Source organism: Microcaecilia unicolor, chromosome 1 (assembly GCF_901765095.1).
Source record: "Microcaecilia unicolor chromosome 1, aMicUni1.1, whole genome shotgun sequence".
In the NCBI taxonomy this organism is placed as follows: Eukaryota; Metazoa; Chordata; class Amphibia; order Gymnophiona; family Siphonopidae; genus Microcaecilia; species Microcaecilia unicolor.
In genome coordinates, this window is record NC_044031.1 from 404919970 (window position 1) to 404942350 (window position 22381).

The 22381-nt window shown below is 46.7% G+C and overlaps 1 protein-coding gene across 1 annotated transcript in view; it reads right to left on the reverse strand.

Annotated features, from left to right (window-relative positions):
- LOC115482481 (zinc finger protein 260-like) overlaps positions 1 to 13903 on the reverse strand; it is a 40765-nt gene extending 26862 nt beyond the window's left edge. The window contains exons 1-4 of the mRNA XM_030222315.1: positions 13662 to 13903; positions 10836 to 10962; positions 10310 to 10423; positions 10043 to 10156 (exon numbers count right to left, since the gene is read on the reverse strand). Of these exons, the coding sequence (XP_030078175.1) occupies positions 10043 to 10156; positions 10310 to 10423; positions 10836 to 10962; positions 13662 to 13685 (379 nt within the window). The 5' untranslated portion in view covers positions 13686 to 13903. The remainder of the gene's footprint in view (positions 1 to 10042; positions 10157 to 10309; positions 10424 to 10835; positions 10963 to 13661) is intronic.
- Between the last annotated feature and the right edge of the window lie 8478 nt (positions 13904 to 22381).

A 22381-nucleotide genomic window follows, 5' to 3' on the forward strand; every position in this document is an offset into this window, starting at 1 on the left:
TAGAGTGCAAGCTTCGAGAACAGGAGGCCAAAATAGATTTAGAAAACCACTCCTGCTGTGGAAACTTACACACAGTGGGTCTGTCTGAGCAGCTTCCTGAGCATAAATCTAGCAACGAGCTACTAGAACAATGGCACTCCAAAGAATTCACCATCTCTGACAGCATGGGGCCTTTTTGCATAGAGAAGGCACACAGGATTGGCAGGTGTCGCAGCTGTGGCTGTGCTCCCGCATTCAGACTCATCTTTCCTTCTGGTGCTCAGGCTCCGTGGCCTCCCCGGATTGCCTCCTCCCTGCACTGATGCCTCTGCTGCCAGTTCCCCTGTGTTCCAAGCCTCACTCTGATGCCCCAGCATTCTAGCCTCATTCCAGGGACTATATAAGCCTCACTCTGGTTTTTCAGCAGTCTGGCCTCTTCCTGGTGCCCTGCTGCCTCCTTCAGTGCAGGGGCGTAGCCAGACTTCGGCGGGAGGGGGGTTCAGAGCCCGAGGTGAGGGGGCACATTTTAGCCCCCCCCCCCCCCGCCGACCACCCTCTCGACCCCCCCCCCGCCGCCGTCGTCACCATGGGCTACCTTTGCTGGCGGGGGACCCCAATCCCCACCACCCAAGGTCCTCTTCTTCCCGCGAAGGCTTCGTTCTGTTTTTGATGTCCTCCACGTTGTACATGCAGGACATCAGACTCACAGAAACAGAACAAAGCCTTGCAAGATGGCTTTGTTCTGTTTCTGATGTCCTGCACGTTGTATGTGCAGGACATCAGACTCACAAAAACCGAACAAAGCCTTCGCGGGAAGAAGACGACCTCGGCTGGCAGGGATTGGGGTCCCCTGCCAGCAAAGGTAGCCCACGGCGACGACGGCGGCAACGGGGGAGGGTTGGCGGCAGGAGGGGGGGTCGAGAGGGTCGTCAGCAGGGAGGTCCAGGACCAAATCTACGGGGGCCCAGGCCCCACTGGCCCCACGTAGCTACGCCACTGCTTCAGTGTAGTCCAAGCCTCATTCCTGGGCACCACAGACCATGACATCATCACTGACAGCCCTTATAATTAACCTTGGAACACTCATGCATTGCCTTCACAATGTTTGCTCTTGTGCTGTGAATTGCTTGACCCCAGCTCTGTTCCTGAGTCCCAGTCCGCAGCTCTGTTTCTGCAGCTCTGTTCCTGAGTTCCAGTCCGTACCTCTGTTCCTGAGATCCAGTCTCCTAATTTCCAGCCTTCATCTCTGTGGTTCTTCTGCCAGATATCCAGTATCCAATCTGGTCTGGAGGTGACTCTGTATGCCATCTTGGGACTTCTCCTGCCTCCGGAGCCGAAGGCCCAAGGGCTCACTATTAGGACAGACACCCAGAACCCTAACAGCAGGATAAAGGAAGGCTACCAAAAACCACACAGTCATCATAAAAATACACAAGTATGTGCATAAAACGGAATTTTTGAGTGGATATAAACAAAAATGAAATGCCCTTCTCTATGAAGGGGAACCTGTAAAAATCTTCCAGGATTATTCCATGGTGGTGCAAGAAAAATGGAGGTGCTTTACACCCATTTGCACTACATTTTATGCAAAGAATGTATAGATGATGTTCAAACTATGTATACACTGCACAGATTTCCCATAGTTAGGATGGTTGGTGTCTATATAGCATGCTGACATAAATCTTCATTTATCCATTCACAAAGGGGTGGGACCAGGACCTGGGGTTTCACGGCTCAAATTGCTAACTGCTTCTGGTGCATGCTACTTTCTGCCTTTGACCTCTAAGTTTTTTTACTGCTTTCTGGGGTTTTTATTTTTTTAGTTACATTTGTACCCCACGCTTTCCCGGCTTACATATACAGGTACTTATTTGTACCTGGGGCAATGGAGGGTTAAGTGACTTGCCCAGAGTCACAAGGAGCTGTGCCTGAAGTGGGAATCGAATATGGGGGTGGCTGTTGAGACGCGGGGACCCTAAACACAGTGTCATCTCTTCACTGCCATGATTCACAGTTTGTGGACAGTGATTCTGGGGATAGTGTGGAGAGCGGATTCAGAGGTCGGGGAGAGGAGGGGGCGGTATGGGGGTGGGTGGGTGGTAGATCAGCACTGCTTGTACTCCTAGTTCCGATTGGAATGATGCCTGGGTGACTGGTAGTGAGGGGACAGTGGTTAGGATAATGGCTGGGCACAAAGATCCCTATGATAGGATGATTGCAAGCAACAAGGTGCTGTGTTGAGCACAGGATGAATGGATCATGAGTGCAACTAGTTTCCTAGGATATTTGTGGAATCACTTCACCGGTAAAAAAGTAAGCAACTTTTTGGCAGAGGTGAAGAACCAGGGGACGGCAGTGGCATGTTTGCAAGAAACGAGGCTTACTGATGCGGAACATGAGAAATTGAAGTGCTCCTGGGTGGGAGAGGTTTATTATGCATCTTCAGGCATTTGGAAGGGTGGAGTAGCGGTGCTTCTTAGTAAGTTGCTCACCTATAAGGCAGAGGTTTTGACGAAAGATGGGCGAGGGCGGTATTTGGTGTTGTGGTTGTGGCTGCAAGGTCAGGAGTTTACATTGGTAGTACTGTATGGCCCTACTCCTTTTGAATCTCTGTTTTACTGCGAACTGTTGCGACTTTGCTTGTCTCATGTTAACAGGAATTGGATAGTGGTTGGCGACATGAATGCTGTACTTGTCCCCGAGATGGAGCGATCGGTTTGTCGAGGTGGTCGGGGACAGCAGCAATTGGGACCTGCTTCACCCGTTGGAGAGGGATTATACGCATTTCTCCCGTGCGCATGGTATGCTCTCCCGCCTAGACTCTATTTTTGTCTACCAGTCTTGCTTTCCGATGATTCAGGTGGTGGGGGTGGGAGCGGAAGGGATCTCGGACCATGCGATGGTTTGGGTGCACATAGAGACGCCCTCCTTTTTTACAGCCTGCAAAGACTGGCATTTTCCCACTTATTTGGCACACGGCAAGGAATTTCGTCAGTATTTACACACTCAGTGGGAGGAGTTTTTGCTCACTAATGGGCAACAAGCATGAGTTGTGCCTGCAAGAACTGGTTTTCTGCAGCCAGACTGAAAGGGGAAAAAATACTGTGTTGAATATTTAAAACAAACCTACAACGTAGTATTTAGCAAACCTGTTTTTTTTTGTTGGAGCAATATCCTGTTTTGTGTGAGAGAACCCACAAACCCTACCCACACACCCCCTCCCTTTTTTCCCACAGAGAGCTGTTTGTGAGCAGCCAGTCCTCTGAGATTTGACAGTGAATGAGAAAACCCCAACACACAGCCATATCTCGGTCTGTGACTTCTAGAATACAGGGATAGTAAAACCAGCAGCCCAACAGGCTGCAGTCAGATAGAAAATGCTTTTATACAGGTACGCTTTGTAGCGCTACAGAAATGCTAAATAGTAGTAGTAGTAGGGTTGTTTTGCATTACAGAATATAAGCAAACTTACAGGGGCCTTCCTGCTTTTTTACTCTTTTTGTAACAGACTGTAATGGCACAGTATGAGGTGTTTAAAAACAAAAGAAAAAAGAAACAGCAACTATTTTAAGCTGTTTTGCATTCCAGATAACCAAACTTTTTTTTTTCCTTTTTAAATGTTTAATTTTGCTGTAGCAGTGTTAACCTAAGAATCACACAAGCTTTAAAAAAGTTAAGTATAGCAAATGTAACAAAGCTAGGGAGCACATCTTCCCCCTCTCACAACCCTCCTGTTTTCAAGACATCTGTGTGAGATCGTGCCCTGCAGAGCTGGTTTCTGCAGCCAGTCCTGTGAGATTTGACAAAGAATGAGAAACCCCCACACAGAGCCGTTTCCCAGTCTGTGACTTCTATAATGCATCTGAAGGGATAGTAAAACCAGCAGCCCAACCGGCTGCAGTCAGATAGAAAATGCTTTTATACAGGGATTATTTTGCGTTACAGACAACCAAACTTATAGGGACCTCCCTGGTTTCTTTGTTCAAAAAGGGTGTCTTGTAGAACTAAAGGTTCTTAACACTGCTCTGCTCACAAAGGCAGCACATTCCCTATCCGTTTTAACCAAATTCTCCCACTCATGTTCCCAAATACTGACGACCTTAAACCATTTCTCTTTTAGGTAATTTGTCTTGCACTGTGTTTTGTAGTTGAGAAACCTGAAGGTGGTGTCCGTCAGCAGATTCTGTTTTTTAGAATCATAGCAGCTCATACAGCTGTGGTAAAAACACCCGTTAAATTCAAAGGCAGTGCACTCGCCGTTAATGATGACATAACCTTTGAAAAAGTAGTCACCGATCTGCATTTTGCCACCCACTTAGAGCATGCCTGATTTGTTTGTGTTCTTTGTCCTCGGTGTACATCAGCCAATGGATACTAGCGGCTGAATATCTTTTGGTCTGCCAATGATAATCATCAGCCAACAGCATAGTTATAGTTCACGATTTTAAACACATGAACCTGAACATGGCCATACACACGTACAAGTAGAATGTACTGGAACAGACCTATACAATTCCTTTGAGTCGCTGCCCCACCCCTGGGTATTTCTACCTCCACAACCCTCTCTGTCATTTCCTCTCTATTCAGGACACAGGCTTTTTACAGTAGAAGGCCCTTTCCTTCTGTAAATCAAACAAGTTATGTTTGTTCTCACCATACCATCATGTGAAAAGCCTCTTTTTTCATGAGGCATCATGCTCTCAACGCCGTAGTACTTTTTCCTCAGACATTTCCCCCACATAGTTTTGATTTTAAAAATAGCAATGGTACATCGGCTACTACTGCCTTTTCAAATGTTTTTATTCAACGACCGTAGCCTGCGCAGGCCGTGATCTACACTTTGTATGTGTTGTCTCTGTTCAACATGTCCCAAAGTCTGAAATAGATACAAACATGTTGAGAACTACACACTTTTGTAAAAGGAATCAAGTTTTCTATTGAGTATATAAATACAGTGAAAAATTAAAATGTTTTGCAGTCTAAAGGAGATAGTTTAGGATTACGATCAGGGCACAGACCGTTCTAAAATTTCTGAAGTCATTGAAGCCCCTGAAAAGCTCCACTCCAGCCCATCCAAATCTATTCAGCCACAATCAGGGCACAGGCCACAGAAGTGTGCCTAGAACTGGCTTTGCTTCCCAGTTGCTGGTGTTGCTACCTAATCTCCGCTAAGCTTCTGTAGATCCATTCTTTCTAAATGGGATTCCTTTGTATTTATCCCATGCATTTTTGAATTCAGTTACTGTTTTCATCTCCATCACCTCCTGCAGGAGGGCATTCCAGGTATCTACCACCTTCTCCCGACATTATTCCTGAGTCAGCCCCCTTTCAACCTTAATTCATGTCTGTCTCTGGAAAATGTTTGTTTGTGGATTAATACCTTTCAAATATGTTACTATAGGGTCCTTTTACTAAACTGCGGCAAAAGCGGGCCTGTGCTTGCATCGGCATGTGTTTTTAATGTGTGCTGAGGCTCCCTTTTAGCAAAGCGGGTAAAAGCCTGTTTTTGTTTATTTTTTAAAAGAAATGGCTGTGCAGCAAGTGAAGCATTTGCCAAGCGGCCATTTCGGGGGGGGGGGGGGGGGGGGGGAACACTTACTGCCACCCACTGAGGTGGCGGTAAGGGCTCCAGCGGTAAAACAGCGGTAACCGGGCAGCACGCAAGAGGTCTGCCCACTGAAAGCCTGATTAAGTCCGCATACCACGGATGTTTGGGCCAATCAGGACCCACCAGGACCACCCGGCCTGGGTGCTTCGCCACCTGGCCTAGAACTCTGCCCATCATTGGCCAGGGTGGGAACACATAGAGAAGCTCCTGTACCAGCCACTGCTGGAGAAGAGCATCGACTCCCAGAGATCGAGGGTCCCGTCCTCTGCTGAAGAACCGCGGCACTTGACAATTGGCCAAGGATGCCATCAGGTCCAAGCTCGGCTTGCCCCAGCGCTTCATGATGTCCAAGAACGCCCGAGCAGACAGCTGCCACTCTCCGGGATCCAAGGTATGGCGACTGAGAAAATCCACCTGGACATTCATGAGCCCCGCAATGTGAGCCACTGACAGCTGTTACAGATTCACTTCTGCCCAAAGGCATAGCTTCATGGCCTCGATGGCTAGAGGGGCGCTCTTGGTACCTCCTTGGCGAATGACATAGGCCACAGGCGTGGCATTGTCCGACAGGACCCGAACTGGTCGCAGTACCAGCACCTGGAGAAACTCCAGAAGCACCAACCGAATGGCTCGGCGGTCCAAGAGGTTGATGGACCACTTCGCCTCCGCAGGAGACCATATTCCCTGCGCTGTCCTTCCCAGACAGTGGGCTCCCCAGCCCGTCAAGCAGGCGTCCGTCGTGACGACAATCCACTCTGGGGTCGTAAGAGGCATTCCTGCGGACAGCTTGTCTGGCCTCAGCCACCAACTCAGCGCCTTGCGCACTGCTGGATCCAAGGGAAGGCGTATAGCGTAATCCTCCGAAACCGGAATCCAATGCCGCAGGAGAGAGTGCTGTAGTGGTCTCATATGGGCCCTGGCCCAGGGCACTACCTCCATCGTGGCCATCATGGAACCCAACAGCTGCACATAATCCCAAGCCCGAAGAGTAGAGGAGGCTAGGAACCGGCCCACCTGGGCCCGAAGCTTGAGGCACTGGTTGTCTGGCAGGAACACTCTGCCCACTTGGGTGTCGAACCGAACACCCAGATACTCCAGGAACTGAGTCGGGTGCAGCTGACTTTTCTCCCAGTTGATGATCCATCCCAGGGAGCTCAGAAGAGCAATGACCCTGTCTGTAGCTCTCCCACACTCTGCAGAGGAGGGGGCTCGAATCAGTCAGTCATCCAGATAGGGATGGACTTGTACTCCTTCCTTGCAGAGATAAGCCGCGATGACCACCATTACTTTGGAAAAGGTCTGCGGAGCCGTAGCCAACCCGAACGGGAGGGCTCTGAACTGGAAGTGCCGGCCCAGCACTGCAAAGCGCAGGAAGTGCTGATGAAGTGGCCAGATGGGAATATGCAAGTAAGCTTCCTTGATGTCCAAGGGTGCCAGGATAGCTGCGGTACAAAAAGGAGAATTCCTTTTTGTACCGCAGCTATCACGGAGCAGAGAGTCTCCATTCTGAAATGTCATATTCTCAAGGCCTGATTGACTCCCTTGAGGTCGAGAATAGGCCAAGAAGAACCTCCTTTCTTTGGTACCACAAAGTAAATGGAGTAGTGTCTTGTGCCAAGTTGATCTACCGGCACTGGGACCACCGCCCCAAAGCGGATCAAGTTGTCCAGAGTCTGCTGAACTGCCGCTGCTTTGAGGGGAGACTTGCAGGGAGAGTTCACAAACCCGTCTCTCAGGGGCCGGCAGAACTCCAACTTGTAGCCGTCTCTGATGACTTCCAGAACCCAAGCGTCTGAAGTTACCCTGGTCCACTCGTCCAGAAATGAGGACAGCCTTCCACCTATCTGCTCTAGGCCATGGACCAGGGCCCCGTCATTGGGTACGAGACCCTGGGGGAGGGCCAGAGGACGAACCTCCGGGACGGCGGTCTCTGCGAAAGGAATGCTGCTTGGGGGAGAAGTTCCACTTGAAGGAGGAGGAGGAAGAGGAGCCCGACTTGCCCGGGCGATACCAACGGGCTTCCTGAAAACGGCCCTTGGAGGAACCACGGCGAGCACTGCCAGCCCGTGCCCTGACCTCTGGCAACCTCTTGCCTTTAGAACTGCCGAGCTCCATCACGATCTTGTCCAGCTCGTCCCCAAAGAGCAGCTTGCCCTTAAAAGGCAACTTGGCTAGGCGAGATTTTGAGGCATGGTCAGCAGACCAATGCTTAAGCCATAGCCACCGACGGGCAGAGACTGTCTGAGCCATACCTTTAGCTAAGGCTCTCAAGACATCATACAGCAAGTCTGCCAAGTAGGCCAAGCCCGACTCCAGGACCGGCCAATCAGCCCTCACGGAAGGATCCGAGGGGTAGGCCTGCTGCAAAACGGTCAGGCATGCCCTGGCCACATAAGAGCCGCAAACCGAGGTCTGCAAACTCAGGGCGGCCGTCTCAAAGGCCAACTTTAAGGCCACCTCCAATTTCCTGTCCTGAGCATCCTTCAGGGCACAGCCACCTTCCACTGGCAGAGCCATCTTCTTCGTCACCGCAGTGATTAAAGAGTCTACTGTGGGCCAGTGAAAGGCCTCCCGTTCACCCTCAGGCAGAGGGTACAGACGGGACATGGCCCTGGCTACTTTAAGGCTCGCTTCAGGAGGATCCCATTGAGCCGAAATTAAAGTCTGCATGGCTTCATGAATGTGGAAGGTTCTGGGCGGGCGCTTTGTTCCCAGCAAAATAGCGGAACCTACCGAGGCTGAGAGAGGGCCTTCCTCCGGAGAGGAAATGTTTAAAATGCTCATGGCCTGCACTAACAGGTTGGGCAAATCCTCTGAGCGAAAAAGCCGTGCTGCAGAGGGGTCATCTGCCCCATCAGGGCGAGGATCAGCCTCCTCCAAAGAATCCCTGAAGGACCTTTGGGAGAACCCAGAAACGCTGCCCTCATCTACCTCAGAGGAGACAGAGTCCCCTAAGGCCTGATGGTCCACCCGAGGGCGTTTGACCAGGGAGGCCTCTTCACCCATGTCTGCCAGGGGAGCTGGAACAGCGTTTTGCAGAAGAAAGGCCTGATGCAGCAGCAAAATAAACTCAGGAGAGAAACCCCCCTGCTTGTGCACCTCTGCATCCTGGCCCACGGCCCTAGAGGCACTCTCAACCTCCGCTCCAAAGAGTGGGGGAGAGGCGTCCAGCGCATCACTCCGCAAAGGAGCCACGCGGGAAGAATGGCGCTTGAATTTCACCGGGCAGCCATCTTTTTACTGTCTCCCACCTCAAGAGAGGCCGAAAAAGAAGCCGCCCGAGCAGCGTGGCCGGCCAAAACCAGAAGAGCGGACATCGGGGGATGGGCGCCTACGACGGGAAAAACCGCCAATGCACCAACGGAGGAAAAACCGACTAACTCGCCAAACTCCGTAAAGGCGCCCAAAAAGGGCTTCTCTGCCTCCGATCCCCACGCTTCCCCGCTAGACACGCGAACGCGGTCCGGGGAGCGCTTTTTCGCGCCCTTGCCATCCGACGCCAATAGCCACATGGAGAACGTTCGGGGACCCCCTGCCCGCTAGGAAAAGGTCAAAATTACCTGCTTCTTGCCCCAAGCTGCAACGAATTGGTGTCCCAGTGAGCAGCTGCAAGGGAAGCTGTTCTGCTTCAAATCGCTCTTCTTTTTTTTTTTTGAACGGAGCCAGCAGGAAGGGGGAGAAAATGAGGGACCAAGAACCACCAGGTTTCACTCGCTCATGAAGAGCCCTCAACCCCAGGTACTCAACAAAACCTAAACAAATAGGCTTGGAGACCTAGCCAGAGCTGCTGCTGTGTGACCACACACCTGCTGAGATAGAGAACATACTGAGGAGTTTCCGGCAGCACATGACCACATATAGGGAGGCAAAAAGATTGCTCTCTATCTCCACCTGCTGGTAGATGGACACAACCCACCAGTCTATAGATTGATCTGCTTGATGATATGGAATAGAAACATTAATGCACATTAAGCCTGTCAACACATATGATATCAGTCATATAATTTAGGAAACTAGTTCATGTCACTTCTCATTAACTTAATTCAGACTAACAGAATATTTAAAGAGCTGCACTGAATGCAAAATTATGCAACTGTGTACTGTGATTTGTACTAACCCACCAGCAATATAAAAACTCCATGGCTAAGTCAAACTTTATCACTTACATCAGTTATGTCCCCTGCCACTATCTTCTCTATTCCCACCGGCCCATTCAATAGTATAGATTTCCTCAACCCCATGACACTAGGATAAAGGATTTTGCAGACCTGATCTTACCCCCAGCACACCCATCTCCATCAGGTGCCTCCTCCATCTCCACAGGCAGCCAACTCTGTCCAAAGTAAGGAAACAGTGGGAGGAGGAAAGAGGAGGATGGCTCATCTCACCACCACTGATTTCCTAAATGGTCCCAAATGATTTTAGTAATATATGCAGAAAGAATTTTATACTTACTTGTTACAGAAGGGTGAGTCACTTCAAAAGTCTCTAATTCAGGATGATCCATAAACGGGAGATTTTCCTCTTGTTTAACACTCAGTGAGAACACAGAAGTTACCACTGGAAGACCTGCTATGAGAAAACATGTCAAGAAGGTTTCACCAAGGATCTGATAATATTAAATTAGGAAACAGAGTTTAAGTCGCCAAATGTTTGATGTTAATGATCCATCTCCTGTGATATAAAAACGCAAAGCCGTTTAAAACCAAAATATCTACTTACTCTTGGTGGGATCATTCAGGTTTTCGTTTCCCTCCCATTCAAAGTGTTGGGTGAAATATTTCGCATCTTCCTTTTTAATCTTAAATATAACATCAGGATTAACAATTGAATAACCTGTTAAGAAGTAGGAAAACAACATTTAAATTAGAACCTTCTCTGACATCTGGTTACCATCAGAAGGGAGTTACACATTGCACAGTATAGCTGAGTAGTGTGCAGTTAATAGTTGTAGTTCTCAGCCAGAAATCTGGGTGACAAGTGCTCTCTCTGGTCTTCTGTGCCAAACGTTTCTTGGTATAGAAAAGGGAGACAGACTGCAACTGGTCTTGTATGAAGCCTTCAGTTTAAGAACAGAGCAGCACTTTCTGCAGAGACTGCAGTAGTGAGCTACTTCACTGGTTCCTGTTGGATATAGAATGACATCAGAATCCAGGTCCTAAATTTCGGGTGTCCATGGGACATGGGATTTTTCCATGCTAATTGTATACTATGCTTGTGCAGTACATGATAGAGAAGACATATTTACCTCGTGACATAAGGATGTCATGAATCTCCTTGATGACCCTCTTATACAGCTCCTTCTGCCATTCTCCTAAAATGTCCCACTCCACTTCCAAAAAATAAGCAGCAACATCCTTGAATGTGATCGATGCCTGGAATAGCCAGAAGGACACATTCAGTCACACTTTCATTATGATGTTTATGTAATAGACAGTGCAGACATTGTTAGATGACCTCTGTCAATGAGATCAGATCTCTAGTACATTATTTCCCTAATTCTATATACGGTGCTTAAACTTGCATGCACCCAATTTACATGCGTAATTTAATTGCAAAACGAGCCAATTGGCGCCAATACTTCAGCATTAATAACTTTTGGTGCAATAATTTGAATTTATGCACACATCTTTATAGTCAATCGATATTTTATAAAGATCAGTGCATTAATTTTTATGCACAAATCCAAAATAGGGGTATAGATGTGACAGGGGCATGGCCAGGTCAGGGCGTTCCTGGAATTTGCACGGTGTTACAGAATAAGACAGATTCATGCCTAATTTAGGCCTCAGAATTTACACCAGATTTAAGTTAGTGTAACTGGCGCAGAGCATCCAACTCGGAGCACCATTTATAGAATAACCCTTAAGGCTCAATTTTTTCAGCGCTATATACAGAATCTAGCCCTACATGTTCCCTTAACTATGCAATATTTTGAGCAGATATACTGTTGCTTAGAGAAGACTGGAAATCTCTCATGTTGGGCTGATAAAGTAGTTGGAAGAAGGAGAAAGTAGAAGAGATGAGAGGGAGAGAAGAATGTTGCTCAGTGTCTGAAGGCAAGAAAGTGAAGAGTGTTGGGGTCAGGGCTGAGGAGAGAGAAAACGTGTGTCTATTGATGTTATTACTATGCTATAATCTGTTTGGAAAGGACAGAGATGGTACAGTAAGGAGATGACTAGTTCTATATCAATAATATCAAAGTGGCTGAAAGCCAGAGGGCACGGGGAAAGAAGGAGGTGCACTTGGCCATCCACAGACTGACTCAGATGGAAGGACAGAGCTCTGGCTGAAGACGTACAAAAGGTAAGAATGAAGGGACAAACATTGGTAGGAGACTTTAACCTGCTGGACATGGATTGCAGTATCTTGAGTGCAGGCTAGGGAAGCCCGTAGTAGTTGTGCAAGTGTTAATGCAGCCAGGAACATCACACACTCCTGGGGCATAAACGTACAATAGTGGGCCCCAATCCTGAGCCTATAGTCTATTTACTTTACTACTACTTATTTCTATAGCGCTACAAGGCATACGCAGCGCTGTACACCATACACAAAAAAGCCAGTCCCTGCTCAAAGAGCTTACTTTACCTATCCTTTGCTTTTAATAATGGCATTCCTTTTTCTTTTTTTTATTTGTTAATATAATTGTGAACCGCTATGATCCTCATTTGGAATCACGGTATATCAAAACGTTTAGTAAACATAAGCATATTAAAGGAATCAGGAATGTGTCAAACAGGAAACTCTCCTTCCCTTCTCCTATTTTCAGAAATCCCTGGAGCAGATTCTCTACTGCAGTGTTTCCCAAGTCCAGTCCTGGACTAGTACTTGCCAGTCAGGGTTTCAGGATATCCACAATGAATATGCATGAACTTGATTTGAATACGCTACCTCCATTATATATAATTCTCTTTCATGCATATTCATTGTGGATATCCTAAAAACCTGACTGGCAAGGAGTACTCCAGGACCAGACTTAGGGAACACTGCTCTAGGGAATTATAAATTCTTCAGACTTGATACTGCAATCCACCTCCAGCAGGTAAAGTCTACCAACAGAAAAAATAAACACGTGGTGTGGATGCATACAAAATTGCAAAATAAATAATCAATTCCACAAAATACAAAATGACTCAATTTTCAGGGAAAAAGCCTCAAAGAGCTCCAAGACCAACACTTGATCTCACGGAGCTATAGTGCACCAAAAGGCCCTCTCTTCTTCATCACAGGCAACCCCCCCCCCCCCCCCCCCCGATCCCACAGATCAAACTAACTATTAGTGTCTGTGGTAACTGTGTTCAGTACACATCCTATTTTTTAATTTTTCATTTTGTTAATTGTCCATGCATAAAGCACTGCTGAAGCTTAATAAACTATCCGATTCCCACTACTTATCTTAATCAAATAGTGATCGCTGGGTGCTGCTGGCTGCTGTGCGGTCCCTCCACTTGCTACCCTGAGCTGACGGTGGCCAGCGTTTCGCTGCTTCTTCAGGGCCTCAGGTTGCAAATGGGACATCCGCCCAGCTCTGAAGAAGCAGCGAAACACTGGCCACCGTCAGCTCAGGGTAGCAAGTGGAGGACCGCACAGCAGCCAGCAGCACCCAGCGATCACTATTTGATTAAGATAAGTAGTGGGAATCGGATAGTTTATTAAGCTTCAGCAGTGCTTTATGCATGGACAATTAACAAAATGAAAAATTAAAAAATAGGATGTGTACTGAACACAGTTACCACAGACACTAATAGTTAGTTTGATCTGTGGGATCGGGGGGGGGGGGGGGGGGGGTTGCCTGTGATGAAGAAGAGAGGGCCTTTTGGTCCACTATAGCTCCGTCAGATCAAGTGTTGGTCTTGGAGCTCTTTGAGGCTTTTTCCCTGAAAATTGAGCCATTTTGTATTTTGTGGAATTGATTATTTATTTTGCAAAGTCTACAAACAACAATTAAATTACTGCTCTACTCCAAAACAAACAAGGAAATAGAAAGGAAGCCTGCAAGAACAGCAAAGGGAACAGTTTTACTTTTTGTGCTGGCAGTGGCACCCTGTATACATAAGAGAAAAGAATTTCTTGCCTGATCAGAAACTCGGGCAGACATTTTCTCTTCTGTTTTCCCCTCTGAATTCTGCAGCTGCTGGGATGGATTCAGGCAAGAGATTTCCCTTTTCTTGGAAGGATGAATAAAAAAGGAGGAGAATAGACTGATCCCTAAAGGTCTCAGATAAATTCCTTCTTCTCCCTCTCTACCGATCTGGGACTGAGTAGCAGTCCCCAGAAATAAGGTAAAACTTTTTCTTCTGTGTCTATTCGGCACTTTGCAATCCTGCAGACACTGGAGGAACAGAAAGCAGCAGAGCATGCTCAGAGCACTTCATCCCTTCCCCTTGATGAGGTCATCTAGGATAGCCCACTTCCTTAAGGTAGATCTGTACAAGTCAAGGAGGTTAGACAGAGAACAGGAGACTGCATGAGCCTATCTAGCCCATTATATGGGCTGAAGCCAGTAGGCGGAGATTCAGATTGCCACAATTTTCATTCACTGAAAACAATAGCAAACGATTATTAGAAGTAACAGACTGCCTGTGGGTGGTCCATCTGTAAAAAGTCTAAAGCTGTTCCAGTTGGACAGGCAGTGCCTTAAAAGGTGGAAGACAAAAGATTTTTTTTTTACTTATTTGACAACTTTTTTAATTTATTTGAAAGATTCCCATATGTAGAAACAGCTCTTATAAACTCTAATTTTGTGTTCGTTTTTCTACACTTTTCTATACAATACAGATGGCCAAATTTCAGTGATGAAATCCTGTTTACTGATGGGTTCACTGTAACTTATTTATTTATTTAAAACATTTATAACCCACCTATCCAACCATCTAGGCAAGGAACCATAAAACACTCATAAAATGCACAAACTGTACCAAAAAAACCCCTTACAAGCAGCCAAACCCCAGCAAGCCTCAATATCCACCCGTCAGTCAAACACCTTACAAAACAATCAGGTCTTTAACAGCTTCTTAAATTAAGATGTAGATACAAGTTGGCACATGGGCAGCAGCAAAGAATTCCACAAATTGTTGCTGTACTCTGCCTTGAGAAATGTAAACCCCCTAGTGGTGGAGCGGGTAATTATAACAAGTAAAGAAAAATATATAGGAATGTCACAGTTTCAAATAGGGTTCCCAAATAAACTCCACGCAACCAAGGGATTTGACAAGAAAAAATATTAAATATTTTATTAAATAGTAAAGTAAATAGAAACATTTGGATATGTTCCTAAATGTTGGTACCAATTGTTAATGTTTACTGGTATTAAATAAAAATAGTGCAAGATGTTAAATACTTGGTGATAAGTTACAAAGGCAATAAGATGTTCAAAACTACAAATACAGTTACCAAGACCCCGACCCCACTTCTGCAATAGCACAAACCATCCCAAACATCTACACCACCCCAATTACTGGTGTATCAAATCTTCACTAGCATCGCTGCTCTCTTGCGTTGGGTACCTTGGTCTTCTCCACATCCACGTCTCCTCGGTTGGCAAGGTCAGCTTACCGGCTCAGGAACTCCAGGATACCTACTGCTCTGACTCAAAGAACTAAAAAAATGAAAATCCTGACTCCCTGTGCTCGTTGTGTGTGCTAATCTCAATCAGTATTTTCTTTGGCAAAGGACCTTGTGGGCTAACTAAATTCAGATAAAAAGATAAGCAAGGGAAATTCCTATCTAGTTGCTGTTACCTGGAGAAAGTCTGATCCGGGTGTGTGTGAAGTCCAGCAGAGAGGCAGATCCCAAGAAGAGAGACCGGTCAGGAATCAATGAGCCAAGTGTCCACAGAGAAGAAGCCAGTAAGCAAAATAATTCAAGCCCCTTTTGTAGTAACTGGTCTCATCTATTTTTAGTAACTGGTTTCATCTATGAGGCTTTGTCTGACCATCTGCTGGTCCATTGTCTGAGAGTAAGTGGGTTTAGATGGGCTTTTCAGTCTGAGGGGGGATGCACTAAAGTCCTCATTAGACCCGTTCCGTACCGAATTCCATAGCGAATCGGTAGGGAAAGGCTATGCACGAAGGAAAGGGAATGCAAATGAGCTGCTCGTTGCAGCTCACTTGCATTCTCTAACCCTTCGTAAGACTGTCGGATAATCCGCCGGTAGAGCATGTGCAGAGCAGCCAAGCGTTATACTGGCTGCTCTGCGCATGCCAAGGATGTCAGAAAAAAAAATATCCTTTATGGATGTCCTTTATTGACGGCCTTGTCCACCCCCCGCCCGAGGTCCTTTATTGACAGCCTCCCCCCCCCCCCCCCCGGTTGCCGCTGCTCCCCGCTCCCCCCTGTATTGAAATCATAACTTTAGGCAGCCCCAGTCTCCCTCCCTTCCTTGAAATGGCAGCTCCCATGGCCCTGCCCCCGCCGCCCCCCCTGAGGTCATTGCTGCCACTCCCCCCTCCACTGGGCCCCCCTCCGTCTGATACCGGGCTCTCACAGCGCCTCTCACCTCTGTGTGAAGGCGCTGCACCAGCAAGAACAGCTGATCGCCTCTTCGGACTTCCCTCCTTCCTCCTGGGCCCGCCCTCGTCTGACGTAAGTAACCGTAAGTAGTTACTTACTCCAAGTAGATTGAAGTAAGTAGTATTGCCCTTTTCTATTGGGAATTGTCCTTCACTGAGCGTGAAGTTTAGGTATTTAGTCAGTTGGTCAATGTAGCAGGTATGGGGCGTTTTCATTAAGTAGTTGGGGCAGGTGTCTAGCGTACAGTATGGGGTGGAAATTTTTCTTATATTTTGCGCCACTAAGTCATTGGTAAGTTGGGTGAAAGTTGTCTACTGGTAGTTCATCTTGGGGATTATCTAATTATTCTATTAGAGTTTCTAGGTAGGTGTCATTCTGTGGTAGATTACCGATCTTCTCTTTGAAGTATTTAGCCATTTTATGTGCTGTTGGGGGCTCCTCATTCGCAATTATCAGTGATTTTGTGGTTAGGAGGTTGTCAATCAGCTTGTGAGTTTCTTCATGTCTTTGTAGTCTAACCCTACTTGTTCTTTGTAAAAGTTCTTTTTTTTACATGTCTTATTTGTACTTGTTCCATGCTTTAGTCCACTTGGATTTGGTGAGATCATTCTTGTTTTCTCCCAAGCTTATTCTTGTCTTCTACATTGTGTTTTGAGTTATTTGAGGTCTTCGTTGCACCAAGGGGTTGCTTTTCTTTTTTGTATTGTTTTGGTTGATATGGTGGCTAATTCATCCAGAACGGTAGTGCATCTATTGTCCCATTCTGTTAGAAAATCTATGGAGTCCATTTGTGGGGACCACTGGTTCTCGTAAATTGAAGACCAGAATTTGGTTGTGTCAGTTTTCCCTCGTGATTTGCGTGGGGTCCGTGTTTGTGTTGGGTGTATCCTTCTTTCTTTCCAGTAGATAGTCATGTCTAGACTGAAGTGGTCAGACTAGGGAGTTTCTATCCATCTCAGGTTCTGTATTGTAATTTCCTGGTTTGATGACAATCTATGTGTTAGTAGGTCAAGTGCATGTCCTTTGGCGTGTGCTGAAGGCACTAGTGGTATTTGGACATCCCAAACTTTGAGGAACTCAACACACTCCTTGGTGTTTTCTTTTCTCTGGTCTTCTAAGTGTAGGTTGATATCGCCTATTATTAGTGTATTGCAATTAGATATGCAGGTGTTTGAGACAAAATCCATGAAGTTGGATTGGGCTGTTTTCCAGTTTCAAGGTGGTCTGTATCAGGGGCGTATCTGGAATCCGGCGGTAGGGGGGGCCAGAGCCAGAGAGGGGGGGCACATTTTTGCCTCCCTCCCCCCCCCACCGCCGCCGCCTCTCTCCACCCCCTCCCCGCCGTCAACCCTCCCCCGCTGCTTACTTTTGCTGGCGCCGAGGTCCCGACCCGCAATCTCCGTTTTTCGTCTTCCTCCGTGGCCATGCTTCCAGGAAGTAACGCTGCAGTGCTGATTCGTTGACTCCAGTTCGACGTCTGACATCAGACGCCGAACTGGATTCAACGAATCAGCACTGCAGCGTTACTTCCTGGAAGCATGGCCACGGAGGAAGACGAAAAACGGAGATTGCAGGTCGGACCTCGGCGCCAGCAAGAGTAAGCAGCGGGGGAGGGTTGACGGCGGGGAGGGGGGCCAGGGCGAAATCTGCGGGGGCCCAGGCCCCTGTGGCCCCACGCAGATACGCCCCTGGTCTGTATAATAGTATGCAGCATAGTTGGTTGAGTAAGGTATTGTCACTTATTTTGATAGAGGTGACTTCCAGCTTTGGTGTTACTAATTCCTCAATGGGTTCCACTAGGAAGAAGGATTTGCAAATTAGTGCAATGTGCCCTCCTTTTTTCCCATTTCTGCTCCAATGTATGATTTTGTAACCTGGAGGGCAAAGGTCTAGGATTATGGGGTCTTCTTTGTCGTGGATCCAGGTTTTGTTAAGGAAGGCTAGTCCATAGGCGTAGTTTGACAGTTTCATTTGGGGGGGCAAAGAATGGGCGGAGCATATTAGCATATCATTTGCATATATACAAATGCAAATGAATATGCTAATATGGAGGAAGGAAATGAAATTTACAGGCAAAATATCACAGATGCACATTTCAAAAAGCTGACACATTTCAATTAATAAATTATGAATAAAATACTTTTATTTACCTTTGTTGTCTGATCATTTAGTTTTTCTATTCGCTTTGATCCCAGTGTCTTCTGTTTTATGCAGTGTCTTCTTTCCAGTAGGCTTCCCTCTGCTCCCCACCCTCCCAGTCCCATCCATCTGTTGCTCCTTCCCTCTGCTCCCCACCCCTCCCAGTCCCATCCATCTTCTGTTCCTTCCCTCTGCTCACCATCCCTCCGTCCCATCCATCTTCTGCTCCTTCCCTCTGCTGTGCCTGACCTCTCCCAATCCCATCCATCTCCTGGTCCATCCCTCTGCTCCCCACCCCTCGCAGTCCCATCCATCTCTTGCTCCTTCTCTCTGCTCCCCACCCCACCCAGTCCCAACCATCTCTTGCTCCTTCCCTCTGCTCCCCACCCCTCCCAGTCCCATCCATCTTCCCTCTGCTCCCCCCCCCCGCGAGGTCCAAGATGGTGACTCCGTTTACCCCCTCTCTTCCTCCCTCCCTCCCTCCGGTGTAGGCAACAGTCTTCAGCTTTTTCAGCGTTCCTGGCAGCGGTAGCGATGTACACGCTGCCTTCGGTCTGCCCCGGAAGCCTTCTCTTCAAGTTCCTGTTCCCACCTATGCGGGAACAGGAACTTGAAGAGAAGGCTTCGGGGCAGAGCCAAAGGCAGCTTGTACAACGCTACCGCTGCCAGGAACGCTGGAAAAGACTGCTGCCTGCGCCGCTGAGGGAGGGAGGAAGAGAGAGGGATAGACGGACAACAGCTCCTCTCCGTCCGCTTGGCTTCCCTGCCCTCTCTGTCTGCGTCCCGCCTTCCTCTGAGGAAGGCGGGACGCAGACAGAGAGGGCAGGGAAGCCAAGCGGATGGAGAGGAGCGCGTGCCTGCATGTGTTTTGTTTTTTTTAACTAATGGTGCGGCGGCGCCTCGCGTCATTTGGGGGGGCATTGCCCCCCCCCCAGTCTACGCCTATGGGCTAGTCCTAGGTGTTTTCCAATATCCAGTTTTAATTATTTTGGTCTTGTTGGCCACTGATCTGGCGTTGATGTGTCCAACTGATATTGGCAGATTTATTTATATCAGCATTTATATCCCACATTCTCCGATGTGGCTTACAGAGATAGTTAGAGGTAGCGAATTACATTTTAATAGGAAATAATTAATCAGTATGGCTTAAAGAGTTAGAAGAGGTAGCAATTACCACAATTGTAGTTTAAATAGGAAAGATAGAGAGGAGAGCGGAGAGACGAGATGGAGGGGCTGGTCTACGATGTGTCATATGGGAACGTGAGGGTTAGTTTATGTTTTCTGTGGGTAAGCACTTTTTGAACAGGTAGGTCTTATATGTGCTATGAATAAATATATTTACTATGTGACCATGAATATCTCCTCTATATACCAAGTAAGTGCACCCATAATATTCATGAGCAAGGCCTGCTTAAAAAAGCACATTGCTTATTCAAGTGATAATTCGTGATAAAGTTTTGAGGGAACAAAGGTCACTTATTTGCTTAATAATGATGGTCAGTAGGGTTGCCTAACAGAGTATCTCATTTCAGTATTCCTTTCTCAGGGACAAATCCCAGGAATTAATAAATCAGTGTTTTCCAAGTCGGTCCTGGAGGGTGTATGCAAATTGATGTCATGCATATTCATTGTGAAGATCCTGAACACCTGACTGACAAGAGGTTCTCCAGGACCCCCAACACTGGAATAAATTATGGCAATAGAGCTGTAATGAGCAGCTGATTATGTCGGCTGTTTCACATTATGGAGTCCCAGGGTCCTGATCACCACCATCTGGACCACCGAGCATCCACTCCCCCACACTCAACAATTCATACTCTCCTGTGTGCACACATACAGATAGGAGTCTTCTGTTGTCGTGGTTTTGGATATTTTCACTAGCTGACACTTTTTTGAGTTGTTGGCTTGGTTTTTTCCCTTCTTTGCCATTCGTTGTGTTTGGGTTGTTGTTGGGTGTGTTTCTTCATCTGTATTTGTGGTTGAGTAAGTCCATCTGCTTATGGTTGTTCTGAGTTGGTGAGGGTCATTGCTTTTTGTTGTGTGGGTTGAGATATAGAGTATTGGTATATTGTTATTGTCTCTTGGTGTTAGGATAGATATTCCCACTAGGAGTTTTATGATGTGCATTTTGCCTGTAATGGGTTACTGTGGGTTGGTAGTTGCTTTGACGTTTGTTTTTGTCCTTTAGTTTTGGTGTAGGGGATGTGAGTCTTTGGCAATTATTTGTCTTGTTCTTTTGCGGGTAGTGGGGGTTTTGATGTTTTGTAATTTGGTGGGTTGTCATTGTAGCCTCTGGTTTATTATTACTTGGTCCTACTGGCGATATTTTATTCTTTGCTTGTTTGTTTAGGGTGGGTGGGTGATGGGGTGTTGCTAGTGATTGGTTTCCATGTCAAGAGTGTTCAGAGAAGGTCTTCATTTGTTTGGTTATCTTGTGTAGTTGTGTGTGTATTTGGGTTTAAGGAGGGAGGATTTGCATTTGCAACTGCTCAAAAGTCTTGTATAGCTTTGTGTATGTGTTTAGGTTTAGAAGTTGAGGATTTGCATTTATAACTGCATTGAGTCAGTTAGGGATCCGGTTTCTGGTCTTTCTTGTCTACTCTGCGAGCAATCCTAATCAGGATTTTGTTTCTTGTGACAAGCTCATGGTGGTGGATGCGGTTCTGTCCCATTGGTGCAGTTTTGTCCCAGTGAAGAGAAGCAACAGGCAAATGAGGGGGGATAAGGTATGTGCTGTGGCGCCGACCCTATTCTTTCTTGTTGTGGTCGACAGGTTGTATGTGTCTATCAGCTTCTTCACTCCATGTTGCAGTCCTGATCTCCACTGGCCTTGTTGTTGCGCTGATCCTGTCCTTGCTGGGCTCAGTAGGTCACAGTTTTCTGTTCAGATAAGCGTCAGGGTACGCTCTGGGTTGTGGGTTCCGGCTGGGTGAGGGGACATGTGCTGCACAAGCTCCCTCGCCTCTATCAGTGTGTTCTAGGAGAACTGTCCACCTATGCTGCTAAGGCACTCTTGCAAGAGTCTGTGACCTCACCAGTGATCAGTTGCTATTGCAGTGCTTGGTTCCCTTCTTCTCTACAGGGGTCCCGTGGTATCGGTTTCCATGTGACAAGGGTTTTCTGAAGTCTCTGTTTTCACCACCTGGCCTGCCTGTCCTCAAACTCGAACTCCCTTGGCTTTCAGACTAGAAGTTTCAGGTTTGGAGTTTTTTTTCTTCAATGAGGAGGGTATTCCGGTATGGGTTCTCTTACCTTTCGTGTGATTCTTTGTTCTCCTTTCTCACTAATCTCCGGACGCCACGTGGCATCGGTCTCAGGTTGGGCTCATTGTGTCTCGGGTGCCTCTGGTGTTGGCCTCGTTGCTGCGAACTGTTGGAGTTTTTCCCCTTTTATTTGGGCAATGACCAGAGGTCCTCACTTGCACTCTATCCGCGATTTAGCTTCGGTTCAGCAGGGTGGCCCTGGAGCTCCTGCTCAGCGGCCATCTTAGTGCAAAGTGGGTATCTCTATTCAGAAAAATTATGTTGGCAGTTTTGAATTGTGCTAGTTTTTTTTTTTTGTCAAGGAACTTATTTTAAATGAACATATCAGCAATCTTGATTTGCTATAAACTTTATTTTACAGTATTTTTGTGATACTATATAGTGATCAGTTTTCCTCTAATTTATTCATGCATTTATTAATTTATCTATCCATCTTTCTACCTTTATCTTACATCAGCTAATATACATCATTCAAAGCAGTTAGTGGTAATCATAATGCAACATGTATCATCACAAAACAATATCAACTATTAAAAATACATATTCAAAACACACACTTATAACACAGTGGAATAAAGTTTTATCTTGCTGTACATTTGACCATATTGCATTTATCTTCATGAGATAAATCATTCTAGTGATAACCACATCCAAATCCAAAATCATTGTATCAACTGTAATTATTCTGTTACCTATGACTTTACTTCCTAATTGTTGTATTTATTTTATGAAGGGAAAAGCCTCAGAGACCATGAAGTTTTATATTAATTATCATTGGTCAAAAATCCTTCGATTTCCAAAACCTTTCACTCTTCCCATTTGCTATCTGATCTGCTGGTAAAGGTGGTGATGCTCACGTACCTATAGCCCTATTCACAAA